The sequence below is a fragment of the Epinephelus fuscoguttatus genome, linkage group LG7, assembly GCF_011397635.1.
Source record: "Epinephelus fuscoguttatus linkage group LG7, E.fuscoguttatus.final_Chr_v1".
NCBI lineage: Eukaryota > Metazoa > Chordata > Actinopteri > Perciformes > Serranidae > Epinephelus > Epinephelus fuscoguttatus.
Window position 1 is genome coordinate 7,130,716 of NC_064758.1, and position 20,251 is coordinate 7,150,966.

At 40.5% G+C, this 20,251-nt stretch overlaps 1 protein-coding gene across 2 annotated transcripts in view; it reads right to left on the reverse strand.

Moving 5' to 3' along the window:
* Nucleotides 1–19,308, reverse strand: part of ap4b1 (adaptor related protein complex 4 subunit beta 1) — a 43,806-nt gene extending 24,498 nt beyond the window's left edge. For both annotated transcript variants that reach the window (XM_049580526.1, XM_049580525.1), the window contains exons 1-9: nt 19,025–19,308; nt 15,497–15,721; nt 15,277–15,407; nt 11,562–11,709; nt 9,191–9,476; nt 6,210–6,308; nt 4,037–4,148; nt 2,316–2,399; nt 1,992–2,095 (exon numbers count right to left, since the gene is read on the reverse strand). In XM_049580526.1, the coding sequence (XP_049436483.1) occupies nt 1,992–2,095; nt 2,316–2,399; nt 4,037–4,148; nt 6,210–6,308; nt 9,191–9,476; nt 11,562–11,709; nt 15,277–15,407; nt 15,497–15,721; nt 19,025–19,137 (1,302 nt within the window). In that variant the 5' untranslated portion in view covers nt 19,138–19,308. The remainder of the gene's footprint in view (nt 1–1,991; nt 2,096–2,315; nt 2,400–4,036; nt 4,149–6,209; nt 6,309–9,190; nt 9,477–11,561; nt 11,710–15,276; nt 15,408–15,496; nt 15,722–19,024) is intronic.
* Between the last annotated feature and the right edge of the window lie 943 nt (nt 19,309–20,251).

Here is a 20,251-nt window from a genome sequence, read left to right on the forward strand (position 1 = left end):
GCAAAAAAAACTGTGTGTTCAGGTAAGACACTATTACTTGTCACAGAAGATAATTGAAAAAATACTTTTTCAGGGCCTTTAATATTTAAAATATACCATAAAATACCACTCTAAAAAGGCAGCTTTCTGCAAAATGAGAACTTGTACTTTCAAAACTTTAAGTTTATTTTGCTGATAATACTTTCACCAAGTAGTATTTGGATTGCAGGATTTATACATGGTGGTACTACTACTTTCACTTACAGACCCACACCAGTGGAAATCAGGTTTTTAACCTTGTAAACATGAACACATGATGTTTTTTATATGTTACTATATATCATGAGTGAATAAGCAGTCTATGCCATGACTGAGCATTTCTGCCTTGGAACTACAATGCAATAGAGACAGTCTCATAAACATAGAGCCTGACTTCCAGGGTTTGTTAAAAACCTAATGAACCAGTCCCACAATGCTATGAATGAAACGAGGGGTGTTAGAGGAGAAGCCCTGTTTTGCCAGCTAGGTTTCACTTTCATTTTAACTTGTCAGAGCCAAGTGACAACCTTGAGGGCTGAAAACAAAAGCCAAAGTGAAGTACTAAAAACTGCAGTTCCTTAAATGGCCACTTGAGGCTGGCTTCAAAAGCGAGAAAATCCCCATAGACCCCCATGTTAAAATGCCCAACATTACAGCAGAAATAAACACACTTACAGCCTGGTACAAAAAATGGTTTTGTTCTCTGTAGCTAATGTCAGTGTTGTGACAACTGTGTGGGAGTGAATATAACTCACCCTTTTAAATGTTAAGTTTTAAAATTTAGCAAATTAGGAACTTGGTCGCTTTAACTGACAGTTGGGTGCTGTCCACTGACAGTTGAATGCTGTGCCCCAGTGCCCACAGAAGAGGAATGCCTCTGTTGCAAGGAATGGGACCGGTTGCAGACTTATTTTCAAGGTCTGGATGTGACCGAGGACGAGACACCTCCACCTGGAGTAGTATCCAGCTGGGCTTTATAAAAAGCTGGCCATATTTCAGCTGCGCTTTGGAAAGCAGAGCTAGATGGTAAAACATGGCAGCACACCGGTAAGGTAAGACAACACGTTTACATGTCGTTTTCTATATGTTCTCTGACATTTATCCTAACGATATGAGGCGGTCTTTGTGGAAAAAAAGCTTGTTTAGTGGACTAACTTTCCACTTGAAGTATGCCCGTACACTTATGTTTTAACAGGTCTGACGCTACTATGCGTCCTGGCTGTATCTAGGCTAACGGCTAACATGCTAACTATTATTTTTATGTCATTAGTCACTTGAAACAAATTTAGGACGATAGGAGACAGGTTGAAATAAACCGAAATTTCCCTTTAAGCATTAAGGTTGTACTGAAAGACCCTCTATTTAGTTTTTCCGTTAAGTATATTTTGTTTAAATGGTTTTAAGCCTGATTTTAACTTGTGAAAATTAGCATTAGCACTATCACAATTAACCATAGCTGTAAATGCACCATGCTAACCAAGCTAGCAGCTAGTGTTAGTGTTATCTCCACCCTCATGCCCAAATATGGTCACTTCTAGCTCCAAAAATCCTAGATGGCGACAAATAAAATGTCAAACTTGAAGCTTCAGAATGTGAGTTCACAAACCAATGGGTGACGTCACTGTGGCTGTGGAGATTATTTTACAGATTATTTTATTGTCAGAGCTGTAATTGGGAACAGGGTTTATTCAACATAAGCAACAAATCATTAGCTGTTTGATAAGCAAAAGACTCATATTTTCATAGATGTGTGTATACTAAATGAGGCAAAGGTGTCGAGTAACATCTAAGGCATGAGGGGCTGTTTTTCATGGGTAAAAAAAGTAGTATTGGTGAGCAGAAATTATTTTTTAGGTGTTTAATCAATGCCAGGGGAGAACCTGATGTAAAGGATGTGAATGATTTATGACATGGTAACATTTTTACATCCCAGCAGTATGCGGGTGTGGCAGCAGTGTCGGCTCTGGTCTGACCTGGCTATCCTGCAGCGTCTCCTCGCAGCCCTCCAGAGCCAAACACACAGTTTCACTACACTGAGGACACACCCAGACCAGGTCACGCATTGTCTGCACCACCGCTGAGGCGTGGGGGTAGAAGAGAGAGAGAGAGAGAGAGAGAGAGAGAGAGAGAGAGAGAGAGAGAGAATCGGAGAGAGAGACAGAGTGAGTGTGATGATTGTTGTGAGTTAAACAAATGCAGCTGCATTGTGACAGACTACGGTAACATGTGTGTGATATGTATGGTATGTATTTATAGTATGTACGTAATGTATATGAGTGTGAGGAGAGGGGATTTACCAGAAGTGATGTGCTCCTGTTTGAGCCCGAGCAGTCCAGTAAGGATCTCCAGACACCTGTCGCTGTAGCTCCGTCCAATACGACCTACACCCAATCCACACAGGGATACACAGGTTATGAGTGAGACTGTGACTTTAACCATAGAAAATCTATCAACCACACTACTGAGTGAAGAGAATTTAAAAATCGATTTTTCACTTGTTCTTTGTGACCTTGTGTCAAAGCTGAGGGTGCTGACTGCTTTCCTTGTTATCCTCTAGTTACTCTTCAACACATGTGGTGATGAGGATAATGTTGACATTTGCATTACAGGGAAATGGAGTTAGATGGGAAATGAATAGACAAGCACTGCGTGGACTGAGAGCTAGAAAAAAAAAGAAAAAATGGCTGCCTGAAAGTGTTTGTCTTGTGATAAAGACACGGTAAACAAGACATTGTATGCAGGGACATGCATTACACTGTCACATAATAGTATGACTGAGGATGTCAGTTCCAGGTAATTGTGTTTTCAAAAGACCAACACCCATTAACCATTAACTAACTGGTTGACTTTTAAGAAAACACTAGAATTGCCGCCTTGCGGTTGTATGCCTCTGCACAACAGTCAGGTTCAGGGCTGTACAGTGCGACATATTACAATTACAATTTATTTATTTAAGGTAGGGACAGTACATATTAATAAACATATTACAGCAGTACATGTAAATATGCCAGATTGTAGCCCATGGCTGTCTCTGTGGTGAAGGCGGGGCTATGGGCTACACACACACACACACACACACACACACACACACACACACACACACACACACACACACACACAGTGCGATCATCGTGAGATGGAGATGAGGCGGAGAAAAAAACAAAGAGTTGAGCGTAAGAGAAAGACAAGGAACTTGTTCCTAAACCAAATGCTGTGGCCCTGTGTGGGAGTGTTTTGGATTTAAACCAAATGACAGAGCAGAGTCCAGTAATGTGCACTAGCTGGTGTGCCAGGTTTGTTCTAAAACCATCTCAACAAAAAGAGTGAATATGACCAACACCCTTAACTGCACACCTGAGAGTGAGAGACTGACAGTCTATTTTTTTGTATTTATAAGGTCTTTATTTATTTATTTATTTATTTATTTATTTATTTATTTATTTAGGTATTTTTACATGTTATTTCAGATATTTATATTTTCTTTTTTTGCATTTGTAAATATTCTTTAAAAGGGTGTACTTGCATCATTATGCCTTTATTATCATTATATAAGTTTAAAAAATGGTCTAAAAACAGCAAAATTACAACAATAATAAAAATGGTCTTAAAAGCACAATATTATCACAATAATTTCTGATTAGGTGCTACAAACTTTCTGGCCTGTGCTACAAAATTATCACCCTCTGTAGCACCAGTACTATGGGCTACAAAAGTTAACATACAGCCCTGAGGTTACACTTACAGTTTACATCATTGTGAAGACATCGATTCTTCACACACTGACACTGACACAGCCAACAGTGATAACATAGTTAACTTAAAGGGGGTTTACAGCTCAAAATCGAGCCGCTTACTCACTAGGGCAACCTAAGGGGAGACTTCAGATTGACATGTGTAACCAGTCAAAAATATTCTTGTCAGTTAACCAATTAACGGTTAACCAGTGACATCCCTAAGTTTGAGTCTGCGTGTGTGTGTGTGTGTGTGTGTGTGTGTGTGTGTGTGTGTGTGTGTTTACCTATAGCTGAGATTGCAGCTTGGGCAGTGTCAGTGTTGACATCAGTGCAGTATCCTTTCAGCTCGTCCAGTAACATTGCTACATTCTCATCATTAACCAGCTCGACCAGCACCTGCAAACACAACAGTATTAACATTACTATTATTTAAGTACTGGACTGTTACTGGCAATACTGGGTAGTAACTGTGGGTATTGTTGCATGTTAAAGGGGCATTCCAGAGATTTAGTATTACACTACAGCTCCAATTAGGAAAACCTTATTGCTGGACAAGTGGCTTGACAGGATGTACAGGACAACCCCTTTATCATAAGTTTACATGCATGAGTGTGTGTGAGATTTCTGGAAAGGGGAGAAATAGAATAACGTGAGAAAAACTCTTTTCTTACTTTGGCCAAGCAGTGGAACTACTTCTGTGATGTGTGACCCAAAAGGACTTTTTCCCATAGACTTAGGCAGTGAAAGAAACATCTGTTAATCAGCGGATACATTTTTTGTGTCACAACCCCTGAAAAATGACTTATTTCACTCATTCATCGGATTCACTCTCGGGTCATTTTGGCAATATTATAATTGTTATCATTTCCTGTTTTAAAGGCTGCACTGCAGTAAAATGTTGGAATTTTCTGAACTTACCAGATTATTCTATTATTAACCCACTCAGTTATTATATCCACATAACTGATGATTATGTATTAAAAATCTCAATGTGTGAATATTGTTAGAAAGCACAATAAGTTAACCATACACTACAATATCAATATCAAAATATTTGGTCAAAAATATTGTTATGTTCTCTATATTGCCCAGCCCTAGTTTCAAGTGATCATTTCAACCCAAACCAATATCTTTTCCTAACCCTAACCCTAATCAAGTGCTTTTGTGCCTAAACCTAACCAGACCTTAACCACAGAGCTGTCACACCATAAATCAGCAAGATTGTTTTAAAACAGCTTCAGCTCGCATGAGTTTTGCAAATCTAGGGTTATCATCAGGCCACGACAAGGAATACCTGACAACTAAGAGCAAAGAAAGCAAAAACAGCTCAGCAGTTAACAATAAAATCTGTGCCAACAGTATTTGTATCAAACATAAATGTGACTACAACAATTATTAACATATGGCAAACAGAATAAACATGAATGCATAAACAACATGCCACTCTAAGAGGTGAAGCACAATAGTCCCAATGGTGCAGGCCTTTTTATAACCATTAGAACTGGAATGAGAATTATGTGATGATCAAGAATCACATGGCTTCACTACAAGACATCCAGAATAATGCTGCTTGTCTTCTCACATACCCCCACACCCATGACCACATCACCCCCGTCCTTCATAATCTCCACTGGCTCCCAATCCCCCAGCATATCCACTTTAAACTCCTTATCATCACCTGTAAAGCCCCCCACAATCTGGTTCACCCCTACCTTTCCGAGGTCCTCCACCGGCACACTCCCTCCCGCACTCTTAGGTTTGCTGATGCCAACCTCCTGTCCCACCCACCACCAGGACTAACCACTGCACCAGGGGGGACAGGGCCATCTCCACTGCTGCTCCCACCCTCTGGAACTCACTCCCTAAAGACATCAGGGACTCCCCTTCACTCTCCACCTTCAAGAAATCCCTCAAAACACACCTCTTCAAAATTGTGTACTTCTTCTCCCTCTCTGCATTGTTTCCCTTCTTATGGATTATTTCATCTTTGTTTTTACTTTCTTTGTTTTGTTGTTGTTCTCTGTAAAGCATCTTTGAGTTTAAGCGTTATATAAATCCCATGTATTATTATTATCATTATCATGATTATTGTTATTCACTATATGGATCTTAACTAGGAGAATCCAGCACAGTGTAAACCATGAGCCTGGGGCCAGAAACACAAAGGTACATTTTCTCCGCAAAAATATTGTAGCTTTCCTCTGTTTACAGCTTTTTGTTTTTGTTGCACATCAAACGGAGGTATGCGGTTACATACAGTCTGGTAAAGAGGGCTTTTGGTATCATTTCTTTCAACTGTAGTTTCACTTGGACAATATTAATTTATTTACAAAAACAGCAAATTGCAGCATGGTTGTGGTGAGAGCAGGAAAAGCACATCATACAGAAGAAGAAATGAAAGCAGTCACAGTTAGGACCTGAATGTAGAGAAGCAACACTGAGTTAAACAGGCCTCACCTGCATCTTCCTTTGCTTGATGTAGGCTGGCTCTGCATACCCGCAGAAAAAACGTTTGTAGTGCGCCCCCATCAGGCCAGGGAGGGAACGCAACAGCAACTACAGGAGGACAGAAGACATCATTTGAGATTTACACTGACAAAGACACAAATACACTGTGATGCAGCAAATAATACACTTTGTGTGTCTACTGCCTCACTCACTCACACACACACACACACACACACACACACACACACAATTAAGCTTCCTCATGCAAACAATGTTGTGCTGTCAGACAAAGAAAATATTTGAGAATTGGCATTAGGTCTTATGCAAAAAAGAATTGTGTTATCATATATCACATACACACACTTTATCCAAATTCAACATCCACAACTGATTAAAGTGAACTTTACTCATACATAACTTTCTCAAAATAAAGTTTCACTGTTTATCAAAACATGACTGGAAAAGAGAAAACACGAGACAATCAATGATATTAAATGATGATATTCAATGCAATAATGCAATATACAGTAACTGTTTCCGGCTACAAAAATACAGTGGGTTGAATCAATAATAGATGCATATGTCAGACAGCCCTTCGAACTGACATCTGAGATATCGAGGAAAACATGGAGTTAGTTGCTTGAAAAGTCTTCCTGAGGCTCTACAAAGATGTGCTCACACTTACATTTTCTAAAACTGACTTTTAGCTATTTCATGTTGTCTTTCAATAATAGCATCACAACATTGCTGGTCACCTGTGCTTTACAACTCTGATTCCCAAAAAGGTGGGAAGCTGTGTAAAACTTAATAAAAACAGTATCATGATTTGGTATAAATGGCGCATTCTCGAAAGGCTCAGTTGTTCACAAGCAAGGATGGAACAAAGTTCAGCACTTTGTGAAAAACTGCGAGGGCAAACAGTCCAACAGTTTAAAAACAATGTTTTTCAATGCACAGTGTAATGTAAAAAATTAACTGAATTCAGCCCTGGTATGTTTTTTCAATTGCTCTCAGCAAGGAGCGAGCGTATGTGGCCTCCTGTGGCCACCTGGAGCATATGAATATAGATATCAAGACATATATATAGATATATATATGTGTATCAATTGCAAGCGACAGCAACATCAGGAAGAAGGAACATGAGAAGCTTGAAAAAATACCAAGGGCTGAAAGAGGAGCTAGAAAAGATGTGGGGAGTAAAGGCAACAGTGGTGCCAGTGGTAATCTGAGAACTGGGGGCTGTGACCCCCAAACTGGGAGAGTGGCTCCAGCAGATTCCAGGTACAACATCTGAGGTCTCTGTCCAGAAGAGCGCAGTTCTAAGAAGAGCTAAGATACTGCGTAGAACTCTCAAACTCCCAGGACCCCAGCGTGAGGTAGACACACCATCATCACCCCCCATAAGGGACGGGGGTGAGAGGGGGATTTTATATGTATGTATAATGTGTATGTGTGTGTATACACACACACACACACACACACACACACACACACATATATATATATATATATATATATATATATTTAATCATTTAATTATTCATGGTGTGAAGGCCTCAAAGGAGGAAACGTATGCCATTAACTCTGTGTCCTGTGTTGTAAGAACCATCCAGGAAGTTAAACGAAAATGGTTCAATATGAAACTTGATGCAAAAAAACTCCACTTGGGCAGTCAATTGCAAACACTGAAGGTATGAGGTGATGTACGTGTTATATTAAGTGTTTAATTGCTGTATATTCTGACAGCTATCAGTGATAGGTCAGTGTTTGGTCAGTAACATGAGTCTAACAGTCTCGCCACTCAAACAGAAGATACATTTGTGGAATTCTCTCTCCTGTCTGATTCAAGTGGGAACAGGATGCCAGAAATGTAGAAAACACATGTATTATGTTGATTTAAATACCCCATTCACATTTTTAGGAAACCTAATCTGTAGTTTAGATCTGCTAAATGCCAACTAATGAAGCTAAATGTTTTATATTTCTAATCTCCTGTCATGTTTACCTTAGGTGTTTCAAAGGCATCTGCGCATTGTGAACATAACAGAGCACAATACCAATTAAAACTGTAATTTCAAATAATAACAAACAATATTTATGTGCATTCCTTATTTACATAATCACTACCAGCTGTCAGAAGCAGGTGTAGATTTTGTTAGTAGCTCCAAAAAGATCAGCGCTACTAACACACTGATGAATGCTGAAATACACACACATATTCATTCTGCTTATGTTTCATGAATGAGACCCACTGTGCATGGTTAGCTGTTTTGCACAGTGAGTATCAGTCATCACATCTTTCTTGACTATGTTAATGGTTTTATGCAAAGAAATGATGTAGTTTGTCAACTAGCTGAAAAAACTACAATGGCCCAAAAGAAAATAAAAACCATTATTTTCCTCAGAGCTGGCAACCACTTACAACACACGACACACTGCATTTTGTTTTCCACAGTTACTTAAGGTTCTTCTCTGTTCCCCACTGAGGATAATAACAGCAAAAACTGATTCTCTTTGGTAATTAGGGATGGCTACCAAAAGCTACTGGGGAAAACAAACATGCTGTCCTCTTCCTGTTTTGGTTGTGCAATGTTTGATGTGCTTCCTTTGTGTCATAAATCAAGGCTTCATTTTCCCAGGAGATTGTACCCGCTGGCAGACAGAATTGCCAAGTGAAAGCAAGGCTCACAGGAAACCAATCTAAACACAGATGGTGTCATTATTCTATAGCTATTACATTGTGTAAACAACATTCACACAATCAAAATAAGTTAAAGCTAAAAGCGTATCTACTTCCACTTTAATTCAATACACCTTATCACTTTTGACCTCCGGCCCTTTGTGTGCCCTTCCTCCTCCTTTGTCTGAACTGTGAACCAGATCATGACACAGTAGATGTCTACAGTATCAAATGTTGCCTGAACGTTAACTGCACACACTGTTAATACTTTCACAGCCTCTACCTCCGAACTTGAATTATTCACACTGACCTGTATGTGGCAGAGGGCAGTGAACCTCATCTCTCTGGACACGCTCCCACAGGCAGCCAGCAGGGGTCCCCGGACTCGCTCCAGGGCTGCCAGACTGACAGCAGGCAGGGTGGAGCAGAGGCTTAGGAAGAGGCTGAGGGTGGCAGCCATGACTGGGGGATGGGGGCTGACCAGGGCGGCATCCAGCAGGGACAGGATGTCAAACAGCTCGTCCTCTGACTGAGGTCGGTAGCGCTGGAGGATCCTCAGCACCTCACACTGACCCCAAACATCACACTCCTTGAGCCTGGGAGGACAGACAGACAATGTTGGATAATGGCCAGAAAAGTGTTTTTAAAGAACAATATATTATAACAGTGAAGCTGACCTTTGACCTTTTGGATAAAAAATGCCATCACTGCATCATTTTATTCTAAAAGACATTTCTGTGAAATTTGATTGTAATTGGCGCATGAATTCTTAGGTCATTGCCAAAAACATCTTTTGTGAGGTCACAGTGAACTTGACCTTTGACCTTCAACCACCAAATTGTAATCAGCCCTGAGGTGTATTATTAAATCTAGCTTTAGGACTCATCATCGTACCTTATACACCATGGTAGGATGGTCATCCCTCACTTTGTGCAGGTTACAACACTGGCACAGTCGAGTCTATAAGCTCATCTCAGTTGAATTTCCAATTTACCTAAGCCAGAAGTTTTTATATTTGTAAAGCAGCCATAATCTTAGGTCACGCAAATGGCTCCAGTTTTAAGTGCCTTTTACCACCACAGAGGCTGGTGAAACAGGGCTGTTCTGCTACGGTCCCTGGTCCTGGAAAAATCAGCAGGCCAAGTTCAAACTCGAGACCCTTCTCCCTTGAAATGATTTTAAATTAAAATAAAGAAAATAATAACATCTAGCTGCAGCTGCTTTAATTTACTAAGAAATTCCAGACTCAATACTACTGCCTGGTTAATGCACTGTATCATGTACTGTATTTTGACATACCTATTGTAGCTGTTGTTATTTGATGTTGCTGTGTTTGTGTTCGATGCCGCTACTTTAACCTTGTCTTGGCGACTTTCCATCACCATCTGTGTATCATCTTGACATCTTCAAATTATATTTTTTCATGTTAAAATCAAAACCTAGAAAGTAGTGCCTCTGGGAATGCTAAAGACAAAATCTCACAAAGGAAAGGAAATATCCTAGAAATGTTCAGCCTGCGGTTTTAACTGAGTGATTTGATGTAAAGCATCTAGAAAGCTCTCCGTACCTCTAATGCTTTGCTCTAATGTTTTCCTGGTAACACTGTCTTAAATTGAAATCTATCAGGAAGTACTGGAAGCAATTCGGCTATGCTGATTTGATTAGCTCTGAGTAGATAAATGGCTAATGGTTGTACACAGAGAAAAGGGCTCAAGACTATTAATTAACATTAGTTGTGCAATGAATACAAAATCATGAGGGAAAAAAACAAAGGCTTATATACAAAATACAGAATATGTTTACTAAAGCACACAAACAAGGAAATGTCATTTATATCTGTTCACCTCAACTGTTTGTGACATACAGAGCATGTTGTTTGACTCTCAGAGGGCACTGAGTAGAGTTGTAATTTACTAATAGGTTATACCTGCATATCTGTAAATAGCCTCAGTGTCATTCTCACACCCGTCACATATCAACTCCTCCTCAGATTAGACAGAAATAAAAGACAGCAAGTGTAGCAAATAAGAAGTTAGAAGATCATGACTGCTGCGAGTGTGTGCTTAAATGAAAAAAAAAGATGGCTTCAGCTACCTCCACTGGTTATGTCAATGTTGCCATGTCGCACAACGTCATTTATAGAAAAAATAATAATAACATCAATGCTGTCCAAACCATATACTGTATAATAAAATTGGACAACATGACAGCTCCCCTGAAGTGAAGCCGTGTAGGTCATAAGCCCCGCCCTCTCCATGTTAGTTGATGGGAAATGGGCCAAACTAGTATTACCAAAAATTAGATTTCAGGTAGTTCTTATCATACTGCTGTTTGTTTTTCTGAAAATTTAGGTTTTAATTAGTTATTTGATTTGCTATAAAAAAAAATGAGGGTTACATCATGATTGACAGCTGTGTGTGCCAATCACTGTGCTTGCAGTCAATGGCGCAACTTGTGATTGGGTCAGACGGGTGTAAGCGCAGGAAGTCGACACACCGGAGGTAACTAGCTCCAAATGACATCACCAGTGCAAGATGGCAGCAGCCATTTTGGCTTCATTTTTGTGCAGTGGGAGGAAGTGGAGACGCATCGTCAATCAGCGAAACATTCAACAACATGAACAGACTCCTTTTTTTTTTAAACTGTTTTCATTTAGTGACAAAGTTCTCTGATGCTCTAACCTGTTGAGGAGGTGGTGGGTGATAGGTTTATTAATAGCGACTCCTCCCTCCTCCCTCAGGATCTCCTCCAGAGCTCGAAGACAGTTCACCATCACCACTGGGTCAGGGTCCCTCAGCAGGCTGTACAGCTCATTCACCACTGCAGCATCTGGAAGAATCATGAACAAGATGTCTGTGGACATGGTGTGGATGCATATATTGAGATTCTTCAAATCGAGCAGTCATTTTTATGTGTGTGTGTGTGTGTGTGTGTGTGTATGTGTGTGTGTGTGTGTGTGTGTGGTGGCGGCAGCTGACACAGCATAAACTGGGTCGCCTTGTCTGCACAGCTCTGGATGTAGATTTTGCCATGTTGTTACTGGATTCTTCTTCTGTTACGCATTTAATGCTATTCAACGTCTGGGGTCAAAGCCCAGGGTGGAAACTTCGGAGCATGCGCAGATCGCCTAGTCCAGTTTAGGTCCAACTGACTGTATACATGCAGGAGTAATCTGACTCCCAATCGCATTATCTGGGTGTTAGTCTGACTTTGAGAAGTTCCATTTAGTACACTGTCAGTCTGACTTATACTTTAACATGTATTTTAAAAGTCCGGTTGGACTAACACAGTAAATCTATTTTCTGGATGTCAGGTTAGCTAACTTTTTTTTTCTAACTACATTACATTTCAGTGTTTCCCACAGAATGAAGATCTATGTGTGGCAGTAGCTGACAACTGGAATGAGGGGGGTGCTATCTTTCCAGTATTTTGCACCTGTGTGCCCTTGTGTATCAGTCTCTGCTACCTCTCAAAATTCTGAGGTTTTTGTGGGTCCATGAACGCAGCACAGGAGGAACTCTTTGGGAGTTCTTTTTTTCCCTCAGGAGCACTTTGTGGAGTTTTGAGATCAATCGATCTGATCAGAGCTAATCAGAACAAGTCGATGCAAGAGAGGAGCAGCTGCTGCAGAGGACAGTGAAAACAAACTTTTAGACCCAGATATATTTGTGAGCCTGTGATCCACTCATTACTTACCTACATTTGCCATTTACACCTTTGCTACAACTTATCTGCTCTAAATGTGGAGATTGAGTGTAGGAGGTGGAGCACGCAAGGAGCACCTCTACTGCAGATACGAAGTTTCCAGCTGCCTTGAAGAAAAAGAAACACCACCTGTCTTTAACCGCGATGCAATTATGATGGAGCAAAACCCAGAACAAGAGGCAGCTTCCTGCGACAATCACTGACCACAATTTTTATACCAAAATCTAAAAAAGACAACAGTGACATGATGAAGTGCTGCTGTGCCTCCTGAAAAACACGGAGCTCTCCACTTTTGAAAGGTCTTAGTTTAACCTCCACAGGCACGATGAAGTAAACTGCAAATATTGAAGGTAAGAAAAGTTGTCATGTTAATTTTTCATGTGTAACATTAATCTCTGATGTAATGATAAGGAAGAGAGAGGAAGAGATAGAGTGGAGCATTGCTCATATCTCAGTATGGCCTTCCTTAATTGATTAGCCTATCTGCTGTAATTCATCAAAAAAAATCATTTGACAAGTACTGTTTTGTTTTTGTTTTTATCATTTTGCACACCCTAAAAATTAAAGAGACGGAAAGTAACTTGTATTTGAGTCACATTTATGGGAGTAGTTTGTCTCTAACTAGTTTGTCTGCACCCCCTTATTGAAATCCAGGGGTCTCATTTATAAAACAGTGCATAGGATCCACACTACAAGTGTATGTGTGGACAAAAGCAGAACATGGTGTGTGCCAAAAAATACTCTGATATATAAAACTGTGTGTATGCCTGACAGTGTGCAATTTTTTTTTTTATAAATCCCAAATCAACATGAAATTGTCTGCAGGTGGACCAGCCTTATATCCTGCCCTCTACACATCCACACTCAACTATAAATGGTCAACACAAAGCACCTTGAATGCTGATGCACAGAAATGAGCATGCTGATCAATGGGACTTTCCGGGTGAATCACGGCAACAGCCCAGTGTCACTGCAGTCTTTATATGTTTACAGCATTTAGACTGATTGCTTCACACTGTGCCAAAATGACTGTGACAATTAGTGTATCCCTCACCCTGGGATATTATCTGAAGATGAAAATTTCCTAGGTGAACACAATTTATTTATTCATTTATTTATTTAAGTTTGTTATGGCGATTTTGGCCTGCATTATAGGACTCAAAATGAGGATATAAAATTTAATAATTGTGCGAGAACTGGGGCTGGCTTTATTTCCAGACTTTACTAATTCACTCAATCCATACATGCAGGTGGTGAAGATGTAAGTAAGTCGACTGAAGAGGGAAAAGTGTGTGGTAGCCACCGAAATGTCTCCAGTACGCTGTGGGCGCGCATAATCATACTCATTGCAGCGATTTTAACGCAAAAACGCTAAATACTTGCTTGGTGATATGAATTTATAGTATTGAAAGATACTGGAAACTGCTGATGCTCTGTTTTACTAATATTTGAAGCTATCTGATGTGCGCTCCACCGCTGACCATGAGTGTCCGTTGCATCCCTCTCTGCTGCGCTCGTGGGGTGGGAATATGATGGTGGACAGTGATGATGAAATACTGAGCCGAATTCGGGGTGAGATTTGAGTAAGCTTATAATTTTTAGAACTTAAAGGTGCTCATGGAAAAGTTATGGCTCACTAGCACAAGCTGCTTGCTAGATTAAATGTTTATGATTGAGTGGATCTTTAAGTAACATGTAATTTGAGGCGAAATTAAATGTGTGAGAGACATTATAAATGTATAATGATGCCTCTCACATTCAGTTTCTACAATTTGGCTTCAATTCACCACCTTACCATCCGCGTTGCCAATATCCCCTGTCTCCAGATGAGAGACAGAGTTTCCCTGCAGGTGTGCACATTCTGTCATCAAGTTGGTTTTTTATAGATCACAACTTTTGCATGGGAAGTGGCGTACACCTCTGTCAGGCCTTCTTTTGTCCATACGCAGTGGTTGTAAATGAGACCCCAGAACACTCAATGCTAACAGCTAACTCTGCACTCTGAGACATTTTCTTCTCAGGATGTTAAACATTTTCTTTTCTTTTTTTTGTTTAAAATGATATCTTTTTTTTGGAAAGACAGGGTTGTAATATGACAGCAGCTGCATCTTCCTGAAACAGGAAATCACACAAGCAACCATTTACATGGAACAGTGGGAGATTATGTTGCCAGCCAGGTCAGTTAATGAAGTGACAAGAAGTAATAAAACAAAATAAAATAAATTTAAGTAAAGTCTAATGGACCATAGGCTCAGATAAAGTCAGCTCTGATAGGGGTTATATATGTGATCCATGTTAAACATTTTCTAACCATTACTTTTTGCAATCGGTGAAAACCACCTGTTTTTGCATAGTCTCTATTATTGCTGGTTGCCCAACAGTCTCTTTAGGTGCTGCTGAACCCTATAATCACTATCACCCCAATAATGGAATTTCACCATGACCAACTAATTGTGTTTTTATTACGATCTGTGCAAAAATCATATATTGTCCCATCCTTATAAAAAGTTTATCTCAGTACTACATATACTGCTGGAGCTTTGATGCTTCATGGCTGCCGCCCTATTCCATGCACCTTAGAAGCAGGGGAAGTTGTTTCTGAACTCCAAAACCGTCGCTGTACAACAACACAGGAAAAAAATGACATTGAGAAAGAAAAACAGAGACAAGACAGCCTTCCACCCAGCCTACCTATCTCAGAGTTGGGTTGGAGGTTGTGCAGTTTGGCCCAGCCGAGCACGGCCACTCGTCGTACACAAGCTGCTCTGTCCCTCAGTCCTGCTGTCAGAGGCTGCTCCACGTATTCCACCAGACTGGGTAACCTGGGACACACAGTCAAAAACAAATTCATTTCAACAGTTTCAGGCTGACGTGACTGTTCGTACTGAAGTCAACGTGTGCAGCACCTCACCTGAGGTTGGTCATGTTCCTCAGGGCCAGGCTGCGGACCATGGGGTTTGGATCCTGACAATCTTTCCTCAGTGTGTTGATGACCAGCAGAGACAGCTCGGGGTTTAAAGTGGCATAGGAACACAGGAAGACGTAGACCAGTTTCTTCTGGACTATGTCTACTGTGGCACACGCTTTTACCATCTCACTAAACAGGCCTGATACATCCACACCCTGTGACATCGCCCTGAAAGAAAGAGACACAATGTACAGCAGAGGATGATGGGAATGTCATTGGTTTTTGGTTTGCTGGTATTTGGTCTTTAAGTATTGCACAAACTAAAAATTGATGATGATTGATGATGACTGACTGAGCTGCTCATCCTTCCAGGTAAAGTCCTCTCCCGACCCTGATCTTTCCATCACCACTGAGAACCCTGTGGTGCCCCTGACTCGGACTACAAGGAACCTGGCTGTGACACTGGATGTTCAGCTGTCCTTCCCTGTGAACATCTCCTTGACAGCCTGCTCCTGCGGATCCATTCTGGAGGATACGTCCATTCTTTGTCCAGGAGGCAGCACAGGTTAGACTACCACATCCTGCAGCAGCCTGGCTGCTCTTCAACCTACCCGAGTTCTCCTCTGCACTGTGCACTGGCTCCAGGTGGCTGCTTGAATCCGATTCGAGACACTGGCCCATCCTAAATCCATTAATGACCAAACTGTATACCACAGCCCATCCACTACACTCTGTTACTGCCAATCTGCCTGCTACGCCCTCATTACAAAATGATTCCCAGCTATCAATCCTCCTGACTGTTTGCTGTTCTGGCTCCCTGATGATGGAACAAACTCCCTATTAAAATCAGGACAGCAGAAACTCTACACATGTTCCATCACAGACTGAAACTCATCTGTTCAGACTGAGCTTTGGCCCATAAAAGAATATTTTAAAAAGCAGAAATCTCTCTCTCTATCTCTTAGTATCTTAATATATGTACATCAGCACATTTGATGAAGTTCATGTACTTGAAGCATGATTCTGCACTTTTTGGGCTTGTGCCCACATAGTTGAGTGCACTTACTGTAAGTTGCTTTGGATAAAAATTGCCAGCTAAATAAATGTAATGTAATGATTGAGTTGTGATGTACAGGGAATGTTAAGGTGGCTACACAAAGAAGAGACAGACACCTGGATAAAAATGCTAACAAAAAAAAGCAGTGTAAGCTGATTTCCCAGTGACTGAGCAGTGACTTGATTTTGTTTAGGAGATCTATTTGATAGAAAAGTGCTAAAACAAACACAACAGCGGCACTCATAGATAAACTGACTTACTTAATGTGGGCAAAACAAACAGGAACAAATGTGTGTCAACTACAAAGCCATCATCAGTGTGATAAAACAAGCAGGGATGGCAGTTTATATGCTTTAAACAACAACAAGGATAGAGAAGAAATAACTGAGTGATAAGGTGCATCTGTGAAAGAATGACCTGCCCAGCAACAGCCTCTCCCAGGTAGGAGGAAAATCTGCAGCAGTCACCACTTTCACAAGATGAAAGATAAAAAAAAAAAACAGAGGGGTCTTCCTTCAGGGCGGATAAAAGGAAAGCCTGGCTTATTTTAATAAATCTTGCTAGTTTAAGTGAGTGTTCTTTTCCATTACCGTGGCTTATATGAATCCCTGCTCAGTAACCATGGTAACTTATACTGCTGAACTAGCCTGTTCCAAGGAAGGCTAACTGTCAAGCTTAGTGTAACTGCATGTCAAAGAATCCCAAAAGACAGTTCTGTAAAGTACATCTGAAGTACATCAGGAAACACTTTTATCCTGTGTTTCAGACATTTCTCTCACAATGTGACCGAGCATGAATTTAGTTCCAAAGAATATAATAAAAAAAAAAAGTTTTAAAAATAATGTCTTACCACTTTTACTATCTAAAAAAGCCAAATGGTTATTTGACACAGGCTGAACTATTTCAGTTAATCCCCATTTTATTCACGATCACCCTTGTTTTAGTTTAGTTTAAACTGTATAATGTAGCAATGCCCACATTTCCCATCATGCCGAGTGCAGGCCTAAGTAGTTAGCAGTTTGCAGCCGAGTTTACTGTTTTATGTTCCAAAATGCAAATGTCACTGTTTATCAGTGATTACAATGTGTCTGCTCAAAACATGGTGGTTCCTGTCTTTTTAGTGTTACTTTGTAGTTCACACCAGTAGTGAGTTAGCTGTTACACTCAGTGATGTCAGCCACCTCTCTCATTATGATCGACCTTAAGCCCAAGTGCTTCACGGTGTCTCTCAGCAGCAGTGGTACTGCCTCTCTTTTGTTTAAATAGATAAGTTTCTCTCAAACTTAGGTTTCAAATTTGATAAAGTGCTTGTCAGTGAGCACTTCTCATTTACCAACTTGATCCACCAACCTGACATGTGTGGCATATAAAGATGCTGATAGAAGTTGAACACAAAATCCTGGTGTTGAAAAAAGCTTCAGTTTTCACTATGGTCATGTATGCAGGAGCGCAGAAGTTAATGTTTTTTAGAGGGTGTGGTTACTGCAAACATTTGGAAAAATTTTAAGAGAGACATAAAGAATAAAGGGATTTTTGAATCAAGACAGAAGCCTTCCTTGTAGATGATGTGTTCAAGGACCGCTGAAATTTGAAAATCTGACAATATTTTCTGTTTTTACTGCTTCTGATTCTGATAAATGCTGTAATTTTGGTGATTTTTTAATGAAATCACGCCTGTCTAACCTGCCAGTGGGATTTGGGGTCAAGGGGAAATAAATACAAAATGCAACCTTTTAAAGTTTTGTGTCCTTCCCCTGAGCCAATATAAAAACACAAGTCCCTCCCCAGTGCTTAAAAAAATACTTCATGTGCCTCCCTCTTTTTGTACCACCCCCTTCCCCTTCCCCTTCCCCTTCATAAATAACAAACTCCCTTATAATGCACTCGTAATTTGTGGTGAATTTCTCTTTAATTTTTCTTCAAAACTGTACAGGCAAACATAAAAATATGAATATATGAATAAATGATGTGAAGTACATCAAAAATGTACTTCACACTTCCTGCTGTTTAGAGTGGGGGTCTTTCCAAACAGGATTACAATTTCAGCAAACTTCTGAAGGAAAACTTTCTGAGTCTGAGAGTTCAAATCTGAGGAAATCATCAGTGTATTATGACATCCTTTGAGATGACTTTTTCCTTATAATTTCTCAAAAAATGAGTTGGATACCTTAAAATTTCATGTCGGTGGTCAGGCTCCTTATGAACAGAACTCATATTAAGAAATTCAACAGCTTGCGGAAATTTGTGTCACTTCAAATAGGAGGAGATTATCAACATGGTACTACGTATTTTGTGGTGACTTTTATTCATAGTTTGGTAGCTTGGCAGCTCACTTGATCACAGTCAGAAGGGGCCCTAAACACTAAATGTTTGCCCCGGAGGCCCCTAAAGGGTGACTCCGGCCCTGCAGATGACCCGCTGTGGCTGAAGGTAGGCCAGAGGACAGTCTGTCAGTCAGTCTGTCTGTAACCTACCTGATGACTTTGAGGATGGTGTTCCTGTAGCGCAGCTGGTCAGACTGGACGTTGGGGTTGGACAGAGCTCTCCTCAGCTCCCTCACCGTGTCCTCACTGCCCAGATAAGGCATGATGCTGTTTACACACAGCCCGCACCCTCTAATTTAAAATATCACTAACAACACCGCGCCATCCTCAACACGTCGATTTGTTACTTATGAAAACACAGTCTAACACTTAAAACGGTGGTTCATTCTCAACACTACTTGATGACTCGTTTGTTTACACCATACACACTTCCGCATTTCTTCTTCTGCTTTTAGCCTCTAGATTTGACCCCATGCTGCCCCTGCTGGTTGGAGTAGGAATAACACCCTACTATCTAAATTGCTGACGTCAAGGGGCAGCTCCTTAACTTGCCCACGCCACCTGTCACAGCCTGCTACACAGGCTTACAGAGACACTTACTGGTAAGGGAGTGTAGCAACAGTGACAGTGCACAGCATCAACGTCTAAATGAAGTTCCTATGATACAGTTGTATAGATGAAACTACCCAACAGCAGGGCCTAGTAAAGTACTTCTTATTTAACCCACTGCAGGGCCCCGTGGCAAAATTATCACAAAACAACAAACTGTAAACCTGGGACTATTGGGCCCCTGGAGGTCAGGGGCCCCGATATATTTGCCCACATTTTCTCTGGCTGGTAATCGGGCCTTGCCCAACACCACCTACAACATTAAAATGCTTCTTATGTATGCATGTTTATGCATCATGAATGATAATACAAAAATGTATCATCAATTAGATGTGATCAAACCATGTAGATTTGTTTATGAGTTTTTAACAAATCTCTGCAGTCACGACTGTTCCCATCCTGGCTCCCTAATGGTGGAATAAACTCCCCATTCACATCAGGACAGCAGACAATCTACACATCTTCCATAGAAAGACTAAAAAACTAATCTGTTCAGATTGCACTTTGGCCCATGAAAATAAATAAATAAAATAATTAATTAAAAAAGAAAATCTTTCTCTTTCTCTTCATGCAGCAGTTGAAACATTCTGCCTATTTGAAGAAGCTTATGTACTTGTCGCATGAATTTTACAATTATTTGGGGGTTGTACCCACATGCTTAAAAGAACTTATTCTAAGTCAATTTGGAAAATGCATGTCATGTTGTCCCAATAACTGGTAACACGATAGGTTAAATGTGTAAAAGTGGCAAAATGCCCTTTAACAGGA